Raw genomic sequence first — 21260 nt, 5'->3', positions numbered from 1 at the left:
TTGTAGTTGTATTGTGGTTGTATTGTGGTTGTGTTTGCATTGTGGTTGTGGTTGTATTGTGGTTATATTGTGGTTGTGGTTGTATTGTGGTTGTGTTTGCATTGTGGTTGTGGTTGTATTGTGGTTGTATTGTGGTTGTGGTTGTATTGTGGTTGTGTTTGCATTGTGGTTGTGGTTGTATTGTGGTTGTATTGTGGTTGTGTTTGCATTGTGGTTGTATTGTGGTTGTATTATGGTTGTGGTTGTATTGTGGTTGTGGTTATATTGTGGTTGTATTGTGGTTGTGGTTGTATTGTGGTTGTGTTCTGACCTTGCCATGCAGGGTTTTGTATGCAGCTTTGATCTGCTGTCTCTGGCTGTTGCTACGAGACGTCAACAACTTCATGATGGAATCCTCATCGGTTCCTATGGTAACAACAAACACCATTGTCAAATCTTTGGTGCCATGGTTACTCCCTCACTTTGCATCACATTCAGACCACACACACCACTGACCCAGTCCCTTCATGGCCTTGTAGAGTGTCTCTGCATCTTGGTTGGCGTTGAAGTTTCCACTGGCTCTCACACTGCCTCGACCAGCCTATCAGAGAACAGACACATAGGAGGACTGTGGGTAATGTAGTTCAGGGTAGACCAGATAGGACTGTGGGTAAAGTAGTTCAGGGTAGACCAGAGAGGACTGTGGGTAAAGTATTTCAGGGTAGACCAGAGAGGACTGTGGGTAAAGTATTTCAGGGTAGACCAGAGAGAACTGTGGGTAAAGTAGTTCAGGGTAGACCAGAGAGGACTGTGGGTACAGTAGTCTACTAATGTAATGAACCTGTTGATAAAGTGGTGTAGTCCCAGTCTACTAATGTAATGAACCTGTTGACAGTATAAAGTGGTGTAGTCCCAGTCTACTGATGTAATGAACCTGTTGATAAAGTGGTGTAGTCCCAGTCTACTAATGTAATGAACCTGTTGATAAAGTGGTGTAGTCCCAGTCTACTAATGTAATGAACCTGTTGATAAAGTGGTGTAGTCCCAGTCTACTAATGTAATGAACCTGTTGATAAAGTGGTGTAGTCCCAGTCTACTAATGTAATGAACCTGTTGACAGTATAAAGTGGTGTAGTCCCAGTCTACTAATGTAATGAACCTGTTGATAAAGTGGTGTAGTCCCAGTCTACTAATGTAATGAACCTGTTGACAGTATAAAGTGGTGTAGTCCCAGTCTACTAATGTAATGAACCTGTTGATAAAGTGGTGTAGTCCCAGTCTACTAATGTAATGAACCTGTTGACAGTATAAAGTGGTGTAGTCCCAGTCTACTAATGTAATGAACCTGTTGACAGTATAAAGTGGTGTAGTCCCAGTCTACTAATGTAATGAACCTGTTGATAAAGTGGTGTAGTCCCAGTCTACTAATGTAATGAACCTGTTGACAGTATAAAGTGGTGTAGTCCCAGTCTACTAATGTAATGAACCTGTTGATAAAGTGGTGTAGTCCCAGTCTACTAATGTAATGAACCTGTTGACAGTATAAAGTGGTGTAGTCCCAGTCTACTAATGTAATGATCATGTTGATAAAGTGGTGTAGTCCCAGTCTACTAATGTAATGAACCTGTTGACAGTATAAAGTGGTGTAGTCCCAGTCTACTAATGTAATGAACCTGTTGACAGTATAAAGTGGTGTAGTCCCAGTCTACTAATGTAATGATCATGTTGATAAAGTGGTGTAGTCCCAGTCTACTAATGTAATGAACCTGTTGACAGTATAAAGTGGTGTAGTCCCAGTCTACTAATGTAATGAACCTGTTGACAGTATAAAGTGGTGTAGTCCCAGTCTACTAATGTAATGAACCTGTTGATAAAGTGGTGTAGTCCCAGTCTACTAATGTAATGAACCTGTTGATAAAGTGGTGTAGTCCCAGTCTACTAATGTAATGAACCTGTTGACAGTATAAAGTGGTGTAGTCCCAGTCTACTAATGTAATGAACCTGTTGACAGTATAAAGTGGTGTAGTCCCAGTCTACTAATGTAATGAACCTGTTGACAGTATAAAGTGGTGTAGTCCCAGTCTACTAATGTAATGAACCTGTTGATAAAGTGGTGTAGTCCCAGTCTACTAATGTAATGAACCTGTTGACAGTATAAAGTGGTGTAGTCCCAGTCTACTAATGTAATGAACCTGTTGATAAAGTGGTGTAGTCCCAGTCTACTAATGTAATGAACCTGTTGATAAAGTGGTGTAGTCCCAGTCTACTAATGTAATGAACCTGTTGACAGTATAAAGTGGTGTAGTCCCAGTCTACTAATGTAATGAACCTGTTGATAAAGTGGTGTAGTCCCAGTCTACTAATGTAATGAACCTGTTGACAGTATAAAGTGGTGTAGTCCCAGTCTACTAATGTAATGAACCTGTTGACAGTATAAAGTGGTGTAGTCCCAGTCTACTAATGTAATGAACCTGTTGATAAAGTGGTGTAGTCCCAGTCTACTAATGTAATGAACCTGTTGATAAAGTGGTGTAGTCCCAGTCTACTAATGTAATGAACCTGTTGATAAAGTGGTGTAGTCCCAGTCTACTAATGTAATGAACCTGTTGACAGTATAAAGTGGTGTAGTCCCAGTCTACTAATGTAATGAACCTGTTGACAGTATAAAGTGGTGTAGTCCCAGTCTACTAATGTAATGAACCTGTTGACAGTATAAAGTGGTGTAGTCCCAGTCTACTAATGTAATGAACCTGTTGACAGTATAAAGTGGTGTAGTCCCAGTCTACTAATGTAATGAACCTGTTGACAGTATAAAGTGGTGTAGTCCCAGTCTACTAATGTAATGAACCTGTTGACAGTATAAAGTGGTGTAGTCCCAGTCTACTAATGTAATGAACCTGTTGATAAAGTGGTGTAGTCCCAGTCTACTAATGTAATGAACCTGTTGACAGTATAAAGTGGTGTAGTCCCAGTCTACTAATGTAATGAACCTGTTGATAAAGTGGTGTAGTCCCAGTCTACTAATGTAATGAACCTGTTGATAAAGTGGTGTAGTCCCAGTCTACTAATGTAATGAACCTGTTGATAAAGTGGTGTAGTCCCAGTCTACTAATGTAATGAACCTGTTGACAGTATAAAGTGGTGTAGTCCCAGTCTACTAATGTAATGAACCTGTTGACAGTATAAAGTGGTGTAGTCCCAGTCTACTAATGTAATGAACCTGTTGATAAAGTGGTGTAGTCCCAGTCTACTAATGTAATGAACCTGTTGACAGTATAAAGTGGTGTAGTCCCAGTCTACTAATGTAATGAACCTGTTGACAGTATAAAGTGGTGTAGTCCCAGTCTACTAATGTAATGAACCTGTTGACAGTATAAAGTGGTGTAGTCCCAGTCTACTAATGTAATGAACCTGTTGACAGTATAAAGTGGTGTAGTCCCAGTCTACTAATGTAATGAACCTGTTGACAGTATAAAGTGGTGTAGTCCCAGTCTACTAATGTAATGAACCTGTTGACAAAGTGGTGTAGTCCCAGTCTACTAATGTAATGAACCTGTTGACAGTATAAAGTGGTGTAGTCCCAGTCTACTAATGTAATGAACCTGTTGACAGTATAAAGTGGTGTAGTCCCAGTCTACTAATGTAATGAACCTGTTGACAGTATAAAGTGGTGTAGTCCCAGTCTACTAATGTAATGAACCTGTTGACAGTATAAAGTGGTGTAGTCCCAGTCTACTAATGTAATGAACCTGTTGATAAAGTGGTGTAGTCCCAGTCTACTAATGTAATGAACCTGTTGACAGTATAAAGTGGTGTAGTCCCAGTCTACTAATGTAATGAACCTGTTGATAAAGTGGTGTAGTCCCAGTCTACTAATGTAATGAACCTGTTGATAAAGTGGTGTAGTCCCAGTCTACTAATGTAATGAACCTGTTGATAAAGTGGTGTAGTCCCAGTCTACTAATGTAATGAACCTGTTGATAAAGTGGTGTAGTCCCAGTCTACTAATGTAATGAACCTGTTGACAGTATAAAGTGGTGTAGTCCCAGTCTACTAATGTAATGAACCTGTTGACAGTATAAAGTGGTGTAGTCCCAGTCTACTAATGTAATGATCCTGTTGATAAAGTGGTGTAGTCCCAGTCTACTAATGTAATGAACCTGTTGACAGTATAAAGTGGTGTAGTCCCAGTCTACTAATGTAATGAACCTGTTGATAAAGTGGTGTAGTCCCAGTCTAATAATGTAATGAACCTGTTGACAGTATAAAGTGGTGTAGTCCCAGTCTACTAATGTAATGAACCTGTTGATAAAGTGGTGTAGTCCCAGTCTACTAATGTAATGAACCTGTTGATAAAGTGGTGTAGTCCCAGTCTACTAATGTAATGAACCTGTTGACAGTATAAAGTGGTGTAGTCCCAGTCTACTAATGTAATGAACCTGTTGACAGTATAAAGTGGTGTAGTCCCAGTCTACTAATGTAATGAACCTGTTGACAGTATAAAGTGGTGTAGTCCCAGTCTACTAATGTAATGAACCTGTTGACAGTATAAAGTGGTGTAGTCCCAGTCTACTAATGTAATGAACCTGTTGACAGTATAAAGTGGTGTAGTCCCAGTCTACTAATGTAATGAACCTGTTGATAAAGTGGTGTAGTCCCAGTCTACTAATGTAATGAACCTGTTGATAAAGTGGTGTAGTCCCAGTCTACTAATGTAATGAACCTGTTGATAAAGTGGTGTAGTCCCAGTCTACTAATGTAATGAACCTGTTGACAGTATAAAGTGGTGTAGTCCCAGTCTACTAATGTAATGAACCTGTTGATAAAGTGGTGTAGTCCCAGTCTACTAATGTAATGAACCTGTTGATAAAGTGGTGTAGTCCCAGTCTACTAATGTAATGAACCTGTTGACAGTATAAAGTGGTGTAGTCCCAGTCTACTAATGTAATGAACCTGTTGACAGTATAAAGTGGTGTAGTCCCAGTCTACTAATGTAATGAACCTGTTGATAAAGTGGTGTAGTCCCAGTCTACTAATGTAATGAACCTGTTGACAGTATAAAGTGGTGTAGTCCCAGTCTACTAATGTAATGAACCTGTTGACAGTATAAAGTGGTGTAGTCCCAGTCTACTAATGTAATGAACCTGTTGACAGTATAAAGTGGTGTAGTCCCAGTCTACTAATGTAATGAACCTGTTGACAGTATAAAGTGGTGTAGTCCCAGTCTACTAATGTAATGAACCTGTTGACAGTATAAAGTGGTGTAGTCCCAGTCTACTAATGTAATGAACCTGTTGACAGTATAAAGTGGTGTAGTCCCAGTCTACTAATGTAATGAACCTGTTGATAAAGTGGTGTAGTCCCAGTCTAATAATGTAATGAACCTGTTGACAGTATAAAGTGGTGTAGTCCCAGTCTACTAATGTAATGAACCTGTTGATAAAGTGGTGTAGTCCCAGTCTACTAATGTAATGAACCTGTTGACAGTATAAAGTGGTGTAGTCCCAGTCTAATAATGTAATGAACCTGTTGACAGTATAAAGTGGTGTAGTCCCAGTCTACTAATGTAATGAACCTGTTGACAGTATAAAGTGGTGTAGTCCCAGTCTACTAATGTAATGAACCTGTTGATAAAGTGGTGTAGTCCCAGTCTACTAATGTAATGAACCTGTTGACAGTATAAAGTGGTGTAGTCCCAGTCTACTAATGTAATGAACCTGTTGACAGTATAAAGTGGTGTAGTCCCAGTCTACTAATGTAATGAACCTGTTGATAAAGTGGTGTAGTCCCAGTCTACTAATGTAATGAACCTGTTGATAAAGTGGTGTAGTCCCAGTCTACACTACGTATCGATGTGGCAGGAAGCGTCTGTCAGAGATCATCTGATTAATGACATCAGTAAACACACTATCTACTGTTTACTCAAACGAACAGTGTCCGGTTTACAACTTCTCCCTCCCCCGCTCGTTGTGTGTGTGTGTATGTGTGTGTGAGAGAGAGAGTTTACTTGCTTTGGCGATGTAAACATGTGTTCCCATGCCAATAAAGACTCTTGAATTGAAAGGGAGGGAGAGACAGAGAGAGAGCAGAAGAGAGGGAGGAAGAGAGGGGGGGGAGAGGAGGAAGAGAGGGAGGGAGAGGAGGAAAAGAGAGAGGGAGGGAGGGAGAGGAGGAAAAGAGGGAGGGAGAGGAGGAAAAGAGGGAGGGAGAGGAGGAAAAGAGAGGGAGAGAGGAAAGAGGGAGGGAGAGGGAGGAGGGAGGGAGGGAGGGAGGGAGGGAGGGAGGGAGGGAGGGAGGGAGGGAGGGAGGGAGGGAGGGAGGGAGGGAGGGAGGGAGGGAGAGAAAAAGAGAGAAAGAGAAAGAGAGAAAGAGAAAGAGAAAGAGAAAGAGAGAGAGAAGGCAGAGACCCACCCTGTCTGAAGAAAGGCCCACACACATGACTCATACTGACTTCCACAAATACAGCCCCTCTGCTCCACACACAGACACACACTGTGGTTTTCTAGAAATGAAGAAGGCTGGTTTTCATTAGAAGGCCTCCAACTGTCTGTAGCAGCAGAGTTTAACAGTTAAACTTGGACTTAACTGGGATGGGAACCCACATTGACTTGGACTTAACTGGGATGGGAACCCATTTAACTGGGATGGGAACCCATTTAACTGGGATGGGAACCCATTTAACTGGGATGGGAACCCATTTAACTGGGATGGGAACCCATTTAACTGGGATGGGAACCCACTTAACTGGGATGGGAACCCACATTGACTTGGACTTAACAGGGATGGGAACCCATTTAACTGGGATGGGAACCCACATTAACTTGGACTTAACTGGGATGGGAACCCACATTGACTACTGGTCTAGTGTAATAACCTACTGGTCTAGTGTAATAACCTACTGGTCTAGTGTAATAACCTACTGGTCTAGTGTAATAACCTACTGGTCTAGTGTAATAACCTACTGGTCTAGTGTAATAACCTACTGGTCTAGTGTAATAACCTACTGGTCTAGTGTAATAACCTACTGGTCTAGTGTAATAACCTACTGGTCTAGTGTAATAACATACTGGTCTAGTGTAATAACCTACTGGTCTAGTGTAATAACCTATTCTATAATGATCTCCCTCCATTCTACTGGTCTAGTGTAATAACCTACTGGTCTAGTGTAATAACCTACTGGTCTAGTGTAATAACCTACTGGTCTAGTGTAATAACCTACTGGTCTAGTGTAATAACCTACTGGTCTAGTGTAATAACCTACTGGTCTAGTGTAATAACCTACTGGTCTAGTGTAATAACCTACTGGTCTAGTGTAATAACCTATTGGTCTAGTGTAATAACCTATTGGTCTAGTGTAATAACCTACTGGTCTAGTGTAATAACCTATTGGTCTAGTGTAATAACCTACTGGTCTAGTGTAATAACCTACTGGTCTAGTGTAATAACCTATTCTATAATGATCTCCCTCCATTCTACTGGTCTAGTGTAATAACCTACTGGTCTAGTGTAATAACCTACTGGTCTAGTGTAATAACCTATTGGTCTAGTGTAATAACCTACCGGTCTAGTGTAATAACCTACTGGTCTAGTGTAATAACCTACTGGTCTAGTGTAATAACCTACTGGTCTAGTGTAATAACCTACTGGTCTAGTGTAATAACCTACTGGTCTAGTGTAATAACCTACTGGTCTAGTGTAATAACCTATTGGTCTAGTGTAATAACCTATTGGTCTAGTGTAATAACCTACTGGTCTAGTGTAATAACCTATTGGTCTAGTGTAATAACCTACTGGTCTAGTGTAATAACCTACTGGTCTAGTGTAATAACCTATTCTATAATGATCTCCCTCCATTCTACTGGTCTAGTGTAATAACCTACTGGTCTAGTGTAATAACCTACTGGTCTAGTGTAATAACCTATTGGTCTAGTGTAATAACCTACTGGTCTAGTGTAATAACCTACTGGTCTAGTGTAATAACCTACTGGTCTAGTGTAATAACCTACTGGTCTAGTGTAATAACCTACTGGTCTAGTGTAATAACCTACTGGTCTAGTGTAATAACCTACTGGTCTAGTGTAATAACCTACTGGTCTAGTGTAATAACCTACTGGTCTAGTGTAATAACCTATTCTATAATGATCTCCCTCCATTCTACTGGTCTAGTGTAATAACCTACTGGTCTAGTGTAATAACCTACTGGTCTAGTGTAATAACCTACTGGTCTAGTGTAATAACCTACTGGTCTAGTGTAATAACCTACTGGTCTAGTGTAATAACCTACTGGTCTAGTGTAATAACCTACTGGTCTAGTGTAATAACCTATTGGTCTAGTGTAATAACCTACTGGTCTAGTGTAATAACCTACTGGTCTAGTGTAATAACCTATTCTATAATGATCTCCCTCCATTCCACTGGTCTAGTGTAATAACCTATTGGTCTAGTGTAATAACCTATTGGTCTAGTGTAATAACCTATTGGTCTAGTGTAATAACCTACTGGTCTAGTGTAATAACCTACTGGTCTAGTGTAATAACCTATTCTATAATGATCTCCCTCCATTCTACTGGTCTAGTGTAATAACCTATTGGTCTAGTGTAATAACCGATTGGTCTAGTGTAATAACCTACTGGTCTAGTGTAATAACCTATTCTATAATGATCTCCCTCCATTATACTGGTCTAGTGTAATAACCTACTGGTCTAGTGTAATAACCTACTGGTCTAGTGTAATAACCTACTGGTCTAGTGTAATAACCTACTGGTCTAGTGTAATAACCTACTGGTCTAGTGTAATAAACTACTGGTCTAATGTAATAACCTATTGGTCTAGTGTAATAACCTACTGGTCTAATGTAATAACCTATTCTATAATGATCTCCCTCCATTATACTGGTCTAGTGTAATAACCTACTGGTCTAGTGTAATAACCTACTGGTCTAGTGTAATAGCCTACTGGTCTAGTGTAATAGCCTATTCTATAATGATCTCCCTCCATTCTACTGGTCTAGTGTAATAACCTATTGGTCTAGTGTAATAACCTATTGGTCTAGTGTAATAACCTATTGGTCTAGTGTAATAACCTACTGGTCTAGTGTAATAACGATATTGTCTATCGTTCTGTGTCGATATCGTCTATCGCTCCGTGTCGATATCGTCTATCGCTCCGTGTCGATATCGTCTATCGTTCCGTGTCGATATCGTCTATCGTTCCGTGTCGATATCGTCTATCGTTCCGTGTCGATATCGTCTATCGTTCCGTGTCGATATCGTCTATCGTTCCGTGTCGATATCGTCTATCGTTCCGTGTCGATATCGTCTATCGTTCCGTGTCGATATCGTCTATCGTTCCGTGTCGATATCGTCTATCGTTCCGTGTCGATATCGTCTATCGTTCCGTGTCGATATCGTCTATCGTTCCGTGTCGATATTGTCTATCGTTCCGTGTCGATATTGTCTATCGTTCCGTGTCGATATTGTCTATCGTTCCGTGTCGATATTGTCTATCGTTCCGTGTCGATATTGTCTATCGTTCCGTGTCGATATTGTCCATCGTTCCTTGTCGATATTGTCTATCGTTCCTTGTCGATATTGTCTATCGTTCTGTGTCGATATTGTCTATCGTTCTGTGTCGATATTGTCTATCGTTCCGTGTCGATATTGTCTATCGTTCCTTGTCGATATTGTCTATCGTTCCTTGTCGATATTGTCTATCGTTCTGTGTCGATATGTTCTATCGTTCCGTGTCGATATTGTCTATCGTTCTGTGTCGATATTGTCTATCGTTCCGTGTCGATATTGTCTATCGTTCCGTGTCGATATTGTCTATCGTTCCGTGTCGATATTGTCTATCGTTCCGTGTTCATGTTGGTTAGCTAATGATTATTTAATGACAGTCTCATGGGCTGTGCTGCTGATAGCGTGTCACATTACAGGGAGAAATGGAAAGGTGAACATTTGACCAGAATCCTCCCGGTGGGGCAGCGAAACGTTCCACTGTAGAGGGGTCTTCAGTGAAGTCAACTTACCATTGTGGTAGATTGGTGACCGTTGGTTTGATTAGGAGGAGGTGTCTGAAAAGAGAAACACACAGTTTTTAGCCCTATAATGCAACACACTTTGAAAGGCTGACCAATGACAGTCCCCGACTTGATAAAAGTGATCCAATCGAACGCGCCCACTGGTTTACACACAGGTGTTCAGAGCCGGCTAGATACAGTACATTCACAAAGTATTCAGACCCAGCGATTCCAGCCTTGAGTCTTCTTGGGTACGACGCTACTAGCTTGGCACACCTGTATTTGGGGAGTTTCTCCCATTCTTCTCTGCAGATCCTCTCAAGCTCTGTCAGGTTGGATGGGGAGAGTCGCTGCAGAGCTATTTTCAGGTCTCTCCAGAGATATTCGATCGGGTTCAAGTCCGGGCTCTGGCTGGGCCATTCAAGGACATTCACAGACTTGTCCCGAAGCGTAGCCTAGTGGTTAGAGCGTTGGACTAGTAACCGGAAGGTTGCAAGTTCAAACCCCAGAGCTGACAAGGTACAAATCTGTCGTTCTGCCCCTGAACAGGCAATTAACCCACTGTTCCTAGGCCGTCATTGAAAATAAGAATTTGTTCTTAACTGACTTGCCTAGTTAAATAAAGGTTAAATAAAAAAATATAAAAACTCCTACCTTGTCTTGGCTGTGTGCTTAGGGTTGTTGTCCTGTTGGAAGGTGAACCTTCGCCCCAGTCTGAGGTCCTGAGCGTTCTGGAGCAGCTTTTCATCAAGGATCTCTCTGTACTTTGCTCCGTTAATTTTTGCCTCGATCCTGACTAGTCTCCCAGTCCCTGCCTCTGAAAAACCTCCCCACAGCATGATGCTGCCAACACCATGCTTCAACGTAGGGATGGCGCAAGGTTTCCTCCAGACGTGACACTTGGCATTCAGGCCAAAGAGTTCAATCTTGGTTTCATCAGACCAGAGAATCTTATTTCTCATGGTCTGAGAGTCCTTTAGGTGCCTTTTGGCAAACTCCAAGCGGGCTGTCATGTGCCTTTTACTGAGGAGTGGCTTCCGTCTGGCCACTCTGCCATAAAGGCCTGTAGAGATGGTTGTCCTTCTGGAAGGTTCATCACCTCCCTGACCAAGGCCCTTCTCCCCCTACTGCCTCTGGTCTGGAGGACTTACTAAACAGAGAACATCCCTGGTCATCCCTACTGCCTCTGATCTGGAGGACTCACTAAACAGAGAACATCCCTGGTCATCCCTACTGCCTCTGGTCTGGAGGACTCACTAAACAGAGAACATCCCTGGTCATCTCTACTGCCTCTGATCTGGAGGACTCACTAAACAGAGAACATCCCTGGTCATCTCTACTGCCTCTGATCTGGAGGACTCACTAAACAGAGAACATCCCTGGTCATCCCTACTGCCTCTGATCTGGAGGACTCACTAAACAGAGAACATCCCTGGTCATCCCTACTGCCTCTGATCTGGAGGACTCACTAAACAGAGAACATCCCTGGTCATCCCTACTGCCTCTGATCTGGAGGACTCACTAAACAGAGAACATCCCTGGTCATCCCTACTGCCTCTGATCTGGAGGACTCACTAAACAGAGCACATCCCTGGTCATCTCTACTGCCTCTGATCTGGAGGACCCACTAAACAGAGAACATCCCTGGTCATCCCTACTGCCTCTGATCTGGAGGACTCACTAAACAGAGAACATCCCTGGTCATCCCTACTGCCTCTGATCTGGAGGACTCACTAAACAGAGAACATCCCTGGTCATCTCTACTGCCTCTGATCTGGAGGACTCACTAAACACACATGCTTTGTTTGTAAATGATGTCTGAGTGTTGAACTGTGCCCCTGGCTATCCGTAAATAATAAAAATAATAAAAGTGCCGTCTGGTTCGCTTAAAATAAGGAATTTTAAAATATTCATACTTTTACATTTACTTTTTATGCTTAAATATATTAAAAACCAAATCCTTTTACTCAAATAGTGTTTTACTGGGTGACTTTCACTTGAGTCATTTTCGGTTAATTTCTCTTGACTTTTAGTCAACTATGAGAATTCAGTGGTTTTCCCACCGCTGGGAGACACTATAGTCAATAGGGCTAAAGGTCGTTAGCGTCTCTGTATGTTTTAGCCCAGGGGTTACCATGTAATGTAATCAGCGGCCAATGTTTACTCTCTATAAAATGGGGTTATGACAGTCTATTACAAATCAGTCTGACAGTACTTTGGACAGTATTTTCAACCCTAAAGAAGTCTGGTTTGAAGTGACTGAAATGCATCTGAAATGTATTGGGAAGTTCAGAAGATTATCAGGAAATACGTTTGTCTGAACTTCTGTGTTGAAAAGATTCACGTCGTCATTATCGACGATGTTATTCTCCCTCCAGTCTGAGTGTCTGGTCTAGTCCACTCTGTTGTAGAAGACACATACTGTATGTGTCCCCTCCAGTCTGATTGAGTGTCTGGTCTAGTCCACTCTGTTGTAGAAGACACATACTGTATGTGTCCTGGTCTAGTCCACTCTGTTGTAGAAGACACATACTGTATGTGTCCTGGTCTAGTCCACTCTGTTGTAGAAGACACATACTGTATGTGTCCTGGTCTAGTCCACTCTGTTGTAGAAGATACATACTGTATGTGTCCCCTCCAGTCTGATTGAGTGTCTGGTCTAGTCCACTCTGTTGTAGAAGACACATACTGTATGTGTCCCCTCCAGTCTGATTGGTCTAGTCCACTCTGTTGTAGAAGACACATACTGTATGTGTCCCCTCCAGTCTGATTGAGTGTCTGGTCTAGTCCACTCTGTTGTAGAAGACACATACTGTATGTGTCCCCTCCAGTCTGATTGAGTGTCTGGTCTAGTCCACTCTGTTGTAGAAGACACATACTGTATGTGTCCCCTCCAGTCTGATTGAGTGTCTGGTCTAGTCCACTCTGTTGTAGAAGACACATACTGTATGTGTCCTGGTCTAGTCCACTCTGTTGTAGAAGACACATACTGTATGTGTCCTGGTCTAGTCCACTCTGTTGTAGAAGACACATACTGTATGTGTCCTGGTCTAGTCCACTCTGTTGTAGAAGACACATACTGTATGTGTCCTGGTCTAGTCCACTCTGTTGTAGAAGACACATACTGTATGTGTCCTGGTCTAGTCCACTCTGTTGTAGAAGACACATACTGTATGTGTCCTGGTCTAGTCCACTCTGTTGTTGAAGACACATACTGTATGTGTCCCCTCCAGTCTGATTGAGTGTCTGGTCTAGTCCACTCTGTTGTAGAAGACACATACTGTATGTGTCCCCTCCAGTCTGATTGAGTATCTGGTCTAGTCCACTCTGTTGTAGAAGATACATACTGTATGTGTCCTGGTCCCACTCTGTTGTAGAAGACACATACTGTATGTGTCCTGGTCTAGTCCACTCTGTTGTAGAAGACACATACTGTATGTGTCCCCTCCAGTCTGATTGGTCTAGTCCACTCTGTTTTAGAAGACACATACTGTATGTGTCCTGGTCTAGTCCACTCTGTTGTAGAAGACACATACTGTATGTGTCCCCTCCAGTCTGATTGAGTGTCTGGTCTAGTCCACTCTGTTGTAGAAGACACATACTGTATGTGTCCCCTCCAGTCTGATTGGTCTAGTCCACTCTGTTTTAGAAGACACATACTGTATGTGTCCTGGTCTAGTCCACTCTGTTGTAGAAGACACATACTGTATGTGTCCCCTCCAGTCTGATTGAGTGTCTGGTCTAGTCCACTCTGTTGTAGAAGACACATACTGTATGTGTCCCTCCAGTCTGATTGGTCTCGTCCACTCTGTTGTTGAAGACATACTGTATGTGTCCTGACAGTCTTTTCTTTCAGTGATGGGGACATGGGGTCAACATATGTGTGTCGTTTAAACTGTTCCGAAGATAGAGTCACATTCGTAGGAAGAAAACGGAAAACCGCTTTGGTTGTTAAAACCCGAATGTTGCCTACCGGAGGAAATAACTCCGGTTACAACGAACCAAGTTGAATTGTATTTATTTATCCCCTAATCTGATAGTATTCTGGTGTATCTCACCGCTCACAGAATAAACATCAACTGTCTGATTCAGAAGACTAACCACTTTAACAACTCATAAACACACCGATGTTGTCGGTTAATAAGAGCGGTATAAACTTACCGGAGATCGAGTCTGCAACAGAGCTCAGTGAATGGAAACGGAGAAAGAGAAAGAGAGAAGGGAGGCTGAGAAAGAGTGGAAAAACGAGTTCCCTGAGCGAGAGTCGGGACTCCACCCTCGATGACTAAACAACTCACCGCACAGCGACTCGTCAGACTGGCTGAAGCAAACGGTTAGTAAATGTGTTGTCTGACTGTAGTGCGCTTTTGGGACTGGCCGAGGAGTAGGGTTGATCCGAAACGGCTGTGATATGTTGTCTGACCGTAGTGCGCTTTAGGGACTGGCCGAGGAGTAGGGTTGATCCGAAACGGCTGTGATATGTTGTCTGACCGTAGTGCGCTTTAGGGACTGGCCGAGGAGTAGGGTTGATCCGAAACGGCTGTGATATGTTGTCTGACCGTAGTGCGCTTTAGGGACTGGCCGAGGAGTAGGGTTGATCCGAAACGGCTGTGATATGTTGTCTGACCGTAGTGCGCTTTAGGGACTGGCCGAGGAGTAGGGTTGATCCGAAACGGCTGTGATATGTTGTCTGACCGTAGTGCGCTTTTGGGACTGGCCGAGGAGTAGGGTTGATCCGAAACGTCTGTGATATGTTGTCTGACCGTAGTGCGCTTTTGGGACTGGCGGAGGAGTGGGTTGATCCGAAACGACTGTCAGGCACCCGAGCTAACAGAGGCTCGCTTGTTAGCTACTTCCAGACACATAATGAGAGAACACCATTTTACTCACCCTAGCAAATCAAATCACATCACATTTTATTGGTCACATACAGTGGAGAGAACAAGTATTTGAGACACTACCGATTTTGCAGGTTTTCCTACTTACAAAACATGTAGAGGTCTGTAATTTGTATCATAGGTACACTTCAACTGTGAGAGACGGAATCTAAAACAAAAATCCAGAAAATCACATTGTATGATTTTTAAGTATTTGATCACCTACCAACCAGTAAGTAATCTAACCAATTCCACAACAACTACCTAATACACACACATCTAAAGAGGTGAATAAGAATATGTACATATAAATATATGGTGAGCGATGGCCGAATGGCATAGGCAAGATGCAGTAGATGGTATAGAGTACAGTAAATACATATGATGAGTAATATAAGATATGTAAACATCATTATTAAAGAGGCATTATTAAAGTGACTAGTGATCCATTTATTAAAGTGGCCAGTGATTAGGTCTCAATCTAGGCAGCAGCCTCTCTGAGTTAATGATTGGGTCTCAATGTAGGCAGCAGCCTCTCTGAGTTAATGATTGGGTCTCAATCTAGGCAGCAGCCTCTCTGAGTTAATGATTGGGTCTCAATGTAGGCAGCAGCCTCTCTGAGTTAATGATTGGGTCTCAATGTAGGCAGCAGCCTCTCTGAGTTAATGATTGGGTCTCAATGTAGGCAGCAGCCTCTCTGAGTTAATGATTGCTGTTTAGCAGTCTGATGGCCTTGAGATTGAAAAACAGCTTCTGTCTCTCAGTCAGTGTGCAGTGTGATGGCGATTGCATCGTCTGTGGACCTATTGGGGCGGTAAGCAAATGGAAGTGGGTCAAGGGTGTCAGGTAAGGTGGAGGTGATATGATCCTTGACTAGTCTCTCAAAGCACTTCATGATGACGGAAGTGGGTGCTACAGGGCGGTAGTCATTTAGTTAAGATACCTTTGCTTTCTTGGGTACAGGAACAATGGTGGCCCTCTTGAAGCATGTGGGGACAGCCGGTCTGTCTCCACATGGTCTGCCCAGCTGGTCTGTCTCCACATGGTCTGCCAGCCGGTCTGTCTCCACATGGTCTGCCAGCCGGTCTGTCTCCACATGGTCTGCCAGCCGGTCTGTCTCCACATGGTCTGCCAGCCGGTCTGTCTCCACATGGTCTGCCAGCCGGTCTGTCTCCACATGGTCTGCCAGCCGGTCTGTCTCCACATGGTCTGCCAGCCGGTCTGTCTCCACATGGTCTGCCAGCCGGTCTGTCTCCACATGGTCTGCCAGCCGGTCTGTCTCCACATGGTCTGCCAGCCGGTCTGTCTCCACATGGTCTGCCAGCCGGTCTGTCTCCACATGGTCTGCCAGCCGGTCTGTCTCCACATGGTCTGCCAGCTGGTCTGTCTCCACATGGTCTGCCAGCCGGTCTGTCTCCACATGGTCTGCCAGCCGGTCTGTCTCCAATTGGTCTGCCAGCCGGTCTGTCTCCAATTGGTCTGCCAGCCGGTCTGTCTCCACATGGTCTGCCAGCCGGTCTGTCTCCACATGGTCTGCCAGCCGGTCTGTCTCCACATGGTCTGCCAGCCGGTCTGTCTCCACATGGTCTGCCAGCCGGTCTGTCTCCACATGGTCTGCCAGCCGGTCTGTCTCCACATGGTCTGCCAGCCGGTCTGTCTCCACATGGTCTGCCAGCCGGTCTGTCTCCACATGGTCTGCCAGCTGGTCTGCGCATGTGTAACAGTCAAACTTTACGTCCATCCCCTCGCCCCGACCTGGGTGCGAACCAGGGATGCTCTGCACACATCCACAGTCACCCTCTAAGCATCATTACCCATCGCTCCACAAAAGCCGCGGCCCTTGCAGAGCAAGGGGAATCACTACTTCAAGGTCTCAGAGCAAGTGACGTCACCGATTGAAACGCCACCAGCGCTCACCACTGCTAACTAGCTAGCCATTTCGCATCGGCTACACATGCTCTGAGGACTCGGCTAGGGATGCCAAGAATGTGCAAAGCTGTCATCAAGGCAAAGGGTGACTATTTGAAGAATCTCAAATATAAAATATATTTTGATTTGTTTAACACTTTTTTGGTTACTACATGATTCCATACGTATCCTTTATCTAGGCCAGGCTAATTGATTACCAGTATTTATCCTTTATCTAGGCCAGGCTAATTGATCACCAGTATTTATCCTTTATCTAGGCCAGGCTAATTGATTAGTGTTATTTATCCTTTATCTAGGCCAGGCTAATTGATTACCAGTATTTATCCTTTATCTAGGCCAGGCTAATTGATTACCAGTATTTATCCTTTATCTAGGCCAGGCTAATTGATTACCGGTATTTATCCTTTATCTAGGCCAGGCTAATAGATTACCAGTATTTATCCTTTATCTAGGCCAGGCTAATTGATTACTAGTATTTATCCTTTGTCTAGGCCAGGCTCATTGATTACTAGTATTTATCCTTTGTCTAGGCCAGGCTCATTGATTACTAGTATTTATCCATTATCTAGGCCAGGCTAATTGATTAGTGTTATTTATCCTTTATCTAGGCCAGGCTAATTGATTACCAGTATTTATACTTTATCTAGGCCAGGCTAATTGATTAGTGTTATTTATCCTTTATCTAGGCCAGGCTAATTGATTACCAGTATTTATACTTTATCTAGGCCAGGCTAATTGATTAGTGTTATTTATCCTTTATCAGACGAATCGAAGGTGTGAAAACCGATAATACTGTTTGTGTTTTGCCTTGCTAAGTGGATGAGCTAATTTCTCACAACTCACCCCCATTAGGCTACTAATTCACGCCAATCCTTTCATCATGCAACTGTGATGGAGACACAGGGAACACTCAGGAGCTTCAAGACTGTCAGGGATAAAGTGAACAAACTCTTCAAACGCCAACAGCAAAATTAGCTTTATGCTGCAAAATAGCCTACTTAGAATTGGCTAAGCCTAAACAAATAAACTCTTCTTGTGGAATTTGTTAGATATTAGGTTTTGTTGTGGAATTGTTTTGATATTAGGTTTTGTTGTGGAATTGTTTTGATATTACCTTTTAGATACTGCTGCACTGTTAATGATTGTTAATAGGTCTAAAAAAGTTAGTTGAAAACACACTTACGAGCTTCGATGGCTCTGGAATGAATCAGGTCTCTGCATACTTAGGGATATGGCTGGGAGAGAAACTGTCTTTTAAAATGCATATGGCTGGGAGAGAAACTGTCTTTTAAAATGCATATTGACCAACTTTGTAAACAGCTAAAAATCAAGCTAGGCTTCCTCTATAGAAACAGGAAATGTTTGTCCTCTAAAAATAGAAGACAAATTGTGCAAAGCTACTTTTACGTCGGTTATAGATTATGGGGATATTACACAGACAGACAGACAGACAGACACGTCTCACTACACAGACAGACAGACAGACAGACACGTCTCACTACACAGACAGACAGACAGACAGACACGTCTCACTACACAGACAGACAGACAGACAGACACGACAGACAGACAGACAGACAGACAGACAGACAGACAGACTACACAGACAGACAGACAGACAGACACGTCTCACTACACAGACAGACAGACAGACAGACACGTCTCACTACACAGACAGACAGACAGACAGCCACGTCTCACTACACAGACAGACAGACAGACAGCCACGTCTCACTACACAGACAGACAGACAGACAGCCACGTCTCACTACACAGACAGACAGACAGACAGCCACGTCTCACTACACAGACAGACAGACAGCCACGTCTCACTACACAGACAGACAGACAGCCACGTCTCACTACACAGACAGACAGACAGCCACGTCTCACTACACAGACAGACAGACAGACACGTCTCACTACACAGACAGACACGTCTCACTACACAGACAGACACGTCTCACTACACAGACAGACACGTCTCACTACACAGACAGACACGTCTCACTACACAGACAGACACGTCTCACTACACAGACAGACAGACAGACGTCTCACTACACAGACAGACACGTCTCACTACACAGACAGACACGTCTCACTACACAGACAGACACGTCTCACTACACAGACAGACACGTCTCACTACACAGACAGACACGTCTCACTACACAGACAGACAGACAGACACGTCTCACTACACAGACAGACACGTCTCACTACACAGACAGACACGTCTCACTACACAGACAGACACGTCTCACTACACAGACAGACACGTCTCACTACACAGACAGACACGTCTCACTACACAGACAGACACGTCTCACTACACAGACAGACACGTCTCACTACACAGACAGACACGTCTCACTACACAGACAGACACGTCTCACTACACAGACAGACACGTCTCACTACACAGACAGACACGTCTCACTACACAGACAGACACGTCTCACTACACAGACAGACACGTCTCACTACACAGACAGACACGTCTCACTACACAGACAGACACGTCTCACTACACAGACAGACACGTCTCACTACACAGACAGACACGTCTCACTACAGACAGACAGACACGTCTCACTACACAGACAGACACGTCTCACTACACAGACAGACACGTCTCACTACACAGACAGACACGTCTCACTACACAGACAGACACGTCTCACTACACAGACAGACAGACACACGTCTCACTACACAGACAGACAGACAGACACGTCTCACTACACAGACAGACACGTCTCACTACACAGACAGACACGTCTCACTACACAGACAGACAGACAGACACGTCTCACTACACAGACAGACAGACAGACACGTCTCACTACACAGACAGACAGACAGACAGACACGTCTCACTACACAGACAGACAGACAGACAGACACGTCTCACTACACAGACAGACAGACAGACAGACACGTCTCACTACACACACAGACAGACAGACAGACACGTCCCACTACACACACAGACAGACAGACAGACACGTCTCACTACACAGACAGACAGACAGACACGTCTCACTACACAGACAGACAGACAGACAGACACGTCTCACTACACAGACAGACAGACAGACAGACACGTCCCACTACACAGACAGACAGACAGACACGTCTCACTACACAGACAGACAGACAGACACGTCTCACTACACAGACAGACAGACAGACACGTCTCACTACACAGACAGACAGACAGACACGTCTCACTACACAGACAGACAGACAGACACGTCTCACTACACAGACAGACAGACAGACACGTCTCACTACACAGACAGACAGACAGACACGTCTCACTACACAGACAGACAGACAGACACGTCTCACTACACAGACAGACAGACAGACACGTCTCACTACACAGACAGACAGACAGACACGTCTCACTACACAGACAGACAGACAGACACGTCTCACTACACAGACAGACAGACAGACACGTCTCACTACACAGACAGACAGACACGTCTCACTACACAGACAGACACGTCTCACTACACAGACAGACACGTCTCACTACACAGACAGACACGTCTCACTACACAGACAGACACGTCTCACTACACAGACAGACACGTCTCACTACACAGACAGACACGTCTCACTACACAGACAGACAGACAGACACGTCTCACTACACAGACAGACAGACAGACACGTCTCACTACACAGACAGACAGACAGACAGACAGACACGTCTCACTACACAGACAGACAGACACGTCTCACTACACAGACAGACAGACAGACAGACAGACAGACAGACAGACAGACAGGTCTCACTACACAGACAGACAGGTCTCACTACACAGACAGACAGACAGACACGTCTCACTACACAGACAGACAGACACGTCTCACTACACAGACAGACAGACAGACACGTCTCACTACACAGACAGACAGACAGACACGTCTCACTACACAGACAGACAGACACGTCTCACTACACAGACAGACAGACAGACACGTCTCACTACACAGACAGACAGACAGACACGTCTCACTACACAGACAGACAGACAGACACGTCTCACTACACAGACAGACAGACAGACACGTCTCACTACACAGACAGACAGACAGACAGACACGTCTCACTACACAGACAGACAGACAGACAGACAGACAGACAGACAGACAGACAGACAGACAGACAGACAGACAGACAGACAGACAGACAGACAGACAGACAGACAGACAGACAGACAGACAGACAGACAGACAGACAGACAGACAGACAGACAGACAGACAGGTCTCACTACACAGACAGACAGGTCTCACTACACAGACAGACAGACAGACACGTCTCACTACACAGACAGACAGACACGTCTCACTACACAGACAGACAGACACGTCTCACTACACAGACAGACAGACACGTCTCACTACACAGACAGACAGACACGTCTCACTACAAACC

General features: G+C 43.9%; 1 protein-coding gene across 1 annotated transcript in view; it reads right to left on the bottom strand.

Annotated features, from left to right (window-relative positions):
• The window catches only part of LOC124021168 (annexin A5-like), a gene marked incomplete at its 3' end in the record, with an annotated part of 42357 nt that extends 28079 nt beyond the window's left edge, over positions 1–14278 (bottom strand). Inside the window, exons 1-4 of the mRNA XM_046336516.1 lie at positions 14159–14278; positions 10007–10051; positions 496–580; positions 311–405 (exon numbers count right to left, since the gene is read on the bottom strand). Of these exons, the coding sequence (XP_046192472.1) occupies positions 311–405; positions 496–580; positions 10007–10009 (183 nt within the window). The remainder of the gene's footprint in view (positions 1–310; positions 406–495; positions 581–10006; positions 10052–14158) is intronic.
• Between the last annotated feature and the right edge of the window lie 6982 nt (positions 14279–21260).

This window comes from Oncorhynchus gorbuscha, unplaced genomic scaffold, assembly GCF_021184085.1.
Source record: "Oncorhynchus gorbuscha isolate QuinsamMale2020 ecotype Even-year unplaced genomic scaffold, OgorEven_v1.0 Un_scaffold_1072, whole genome shotgun sequence".
Taxonomy (NCBI): Eukaryota; Metazoa; Chordata; class Actinopteri; order Salmoniformes; family Salmonidae; genus Oncorhynchus; species Oncorhynchus gorbuscha.
The sequence above is the reverse complement of the archived record's forward strand: the minus strand, read 5'-3'. Positions and strand labels throughout refer to the sequence as shown.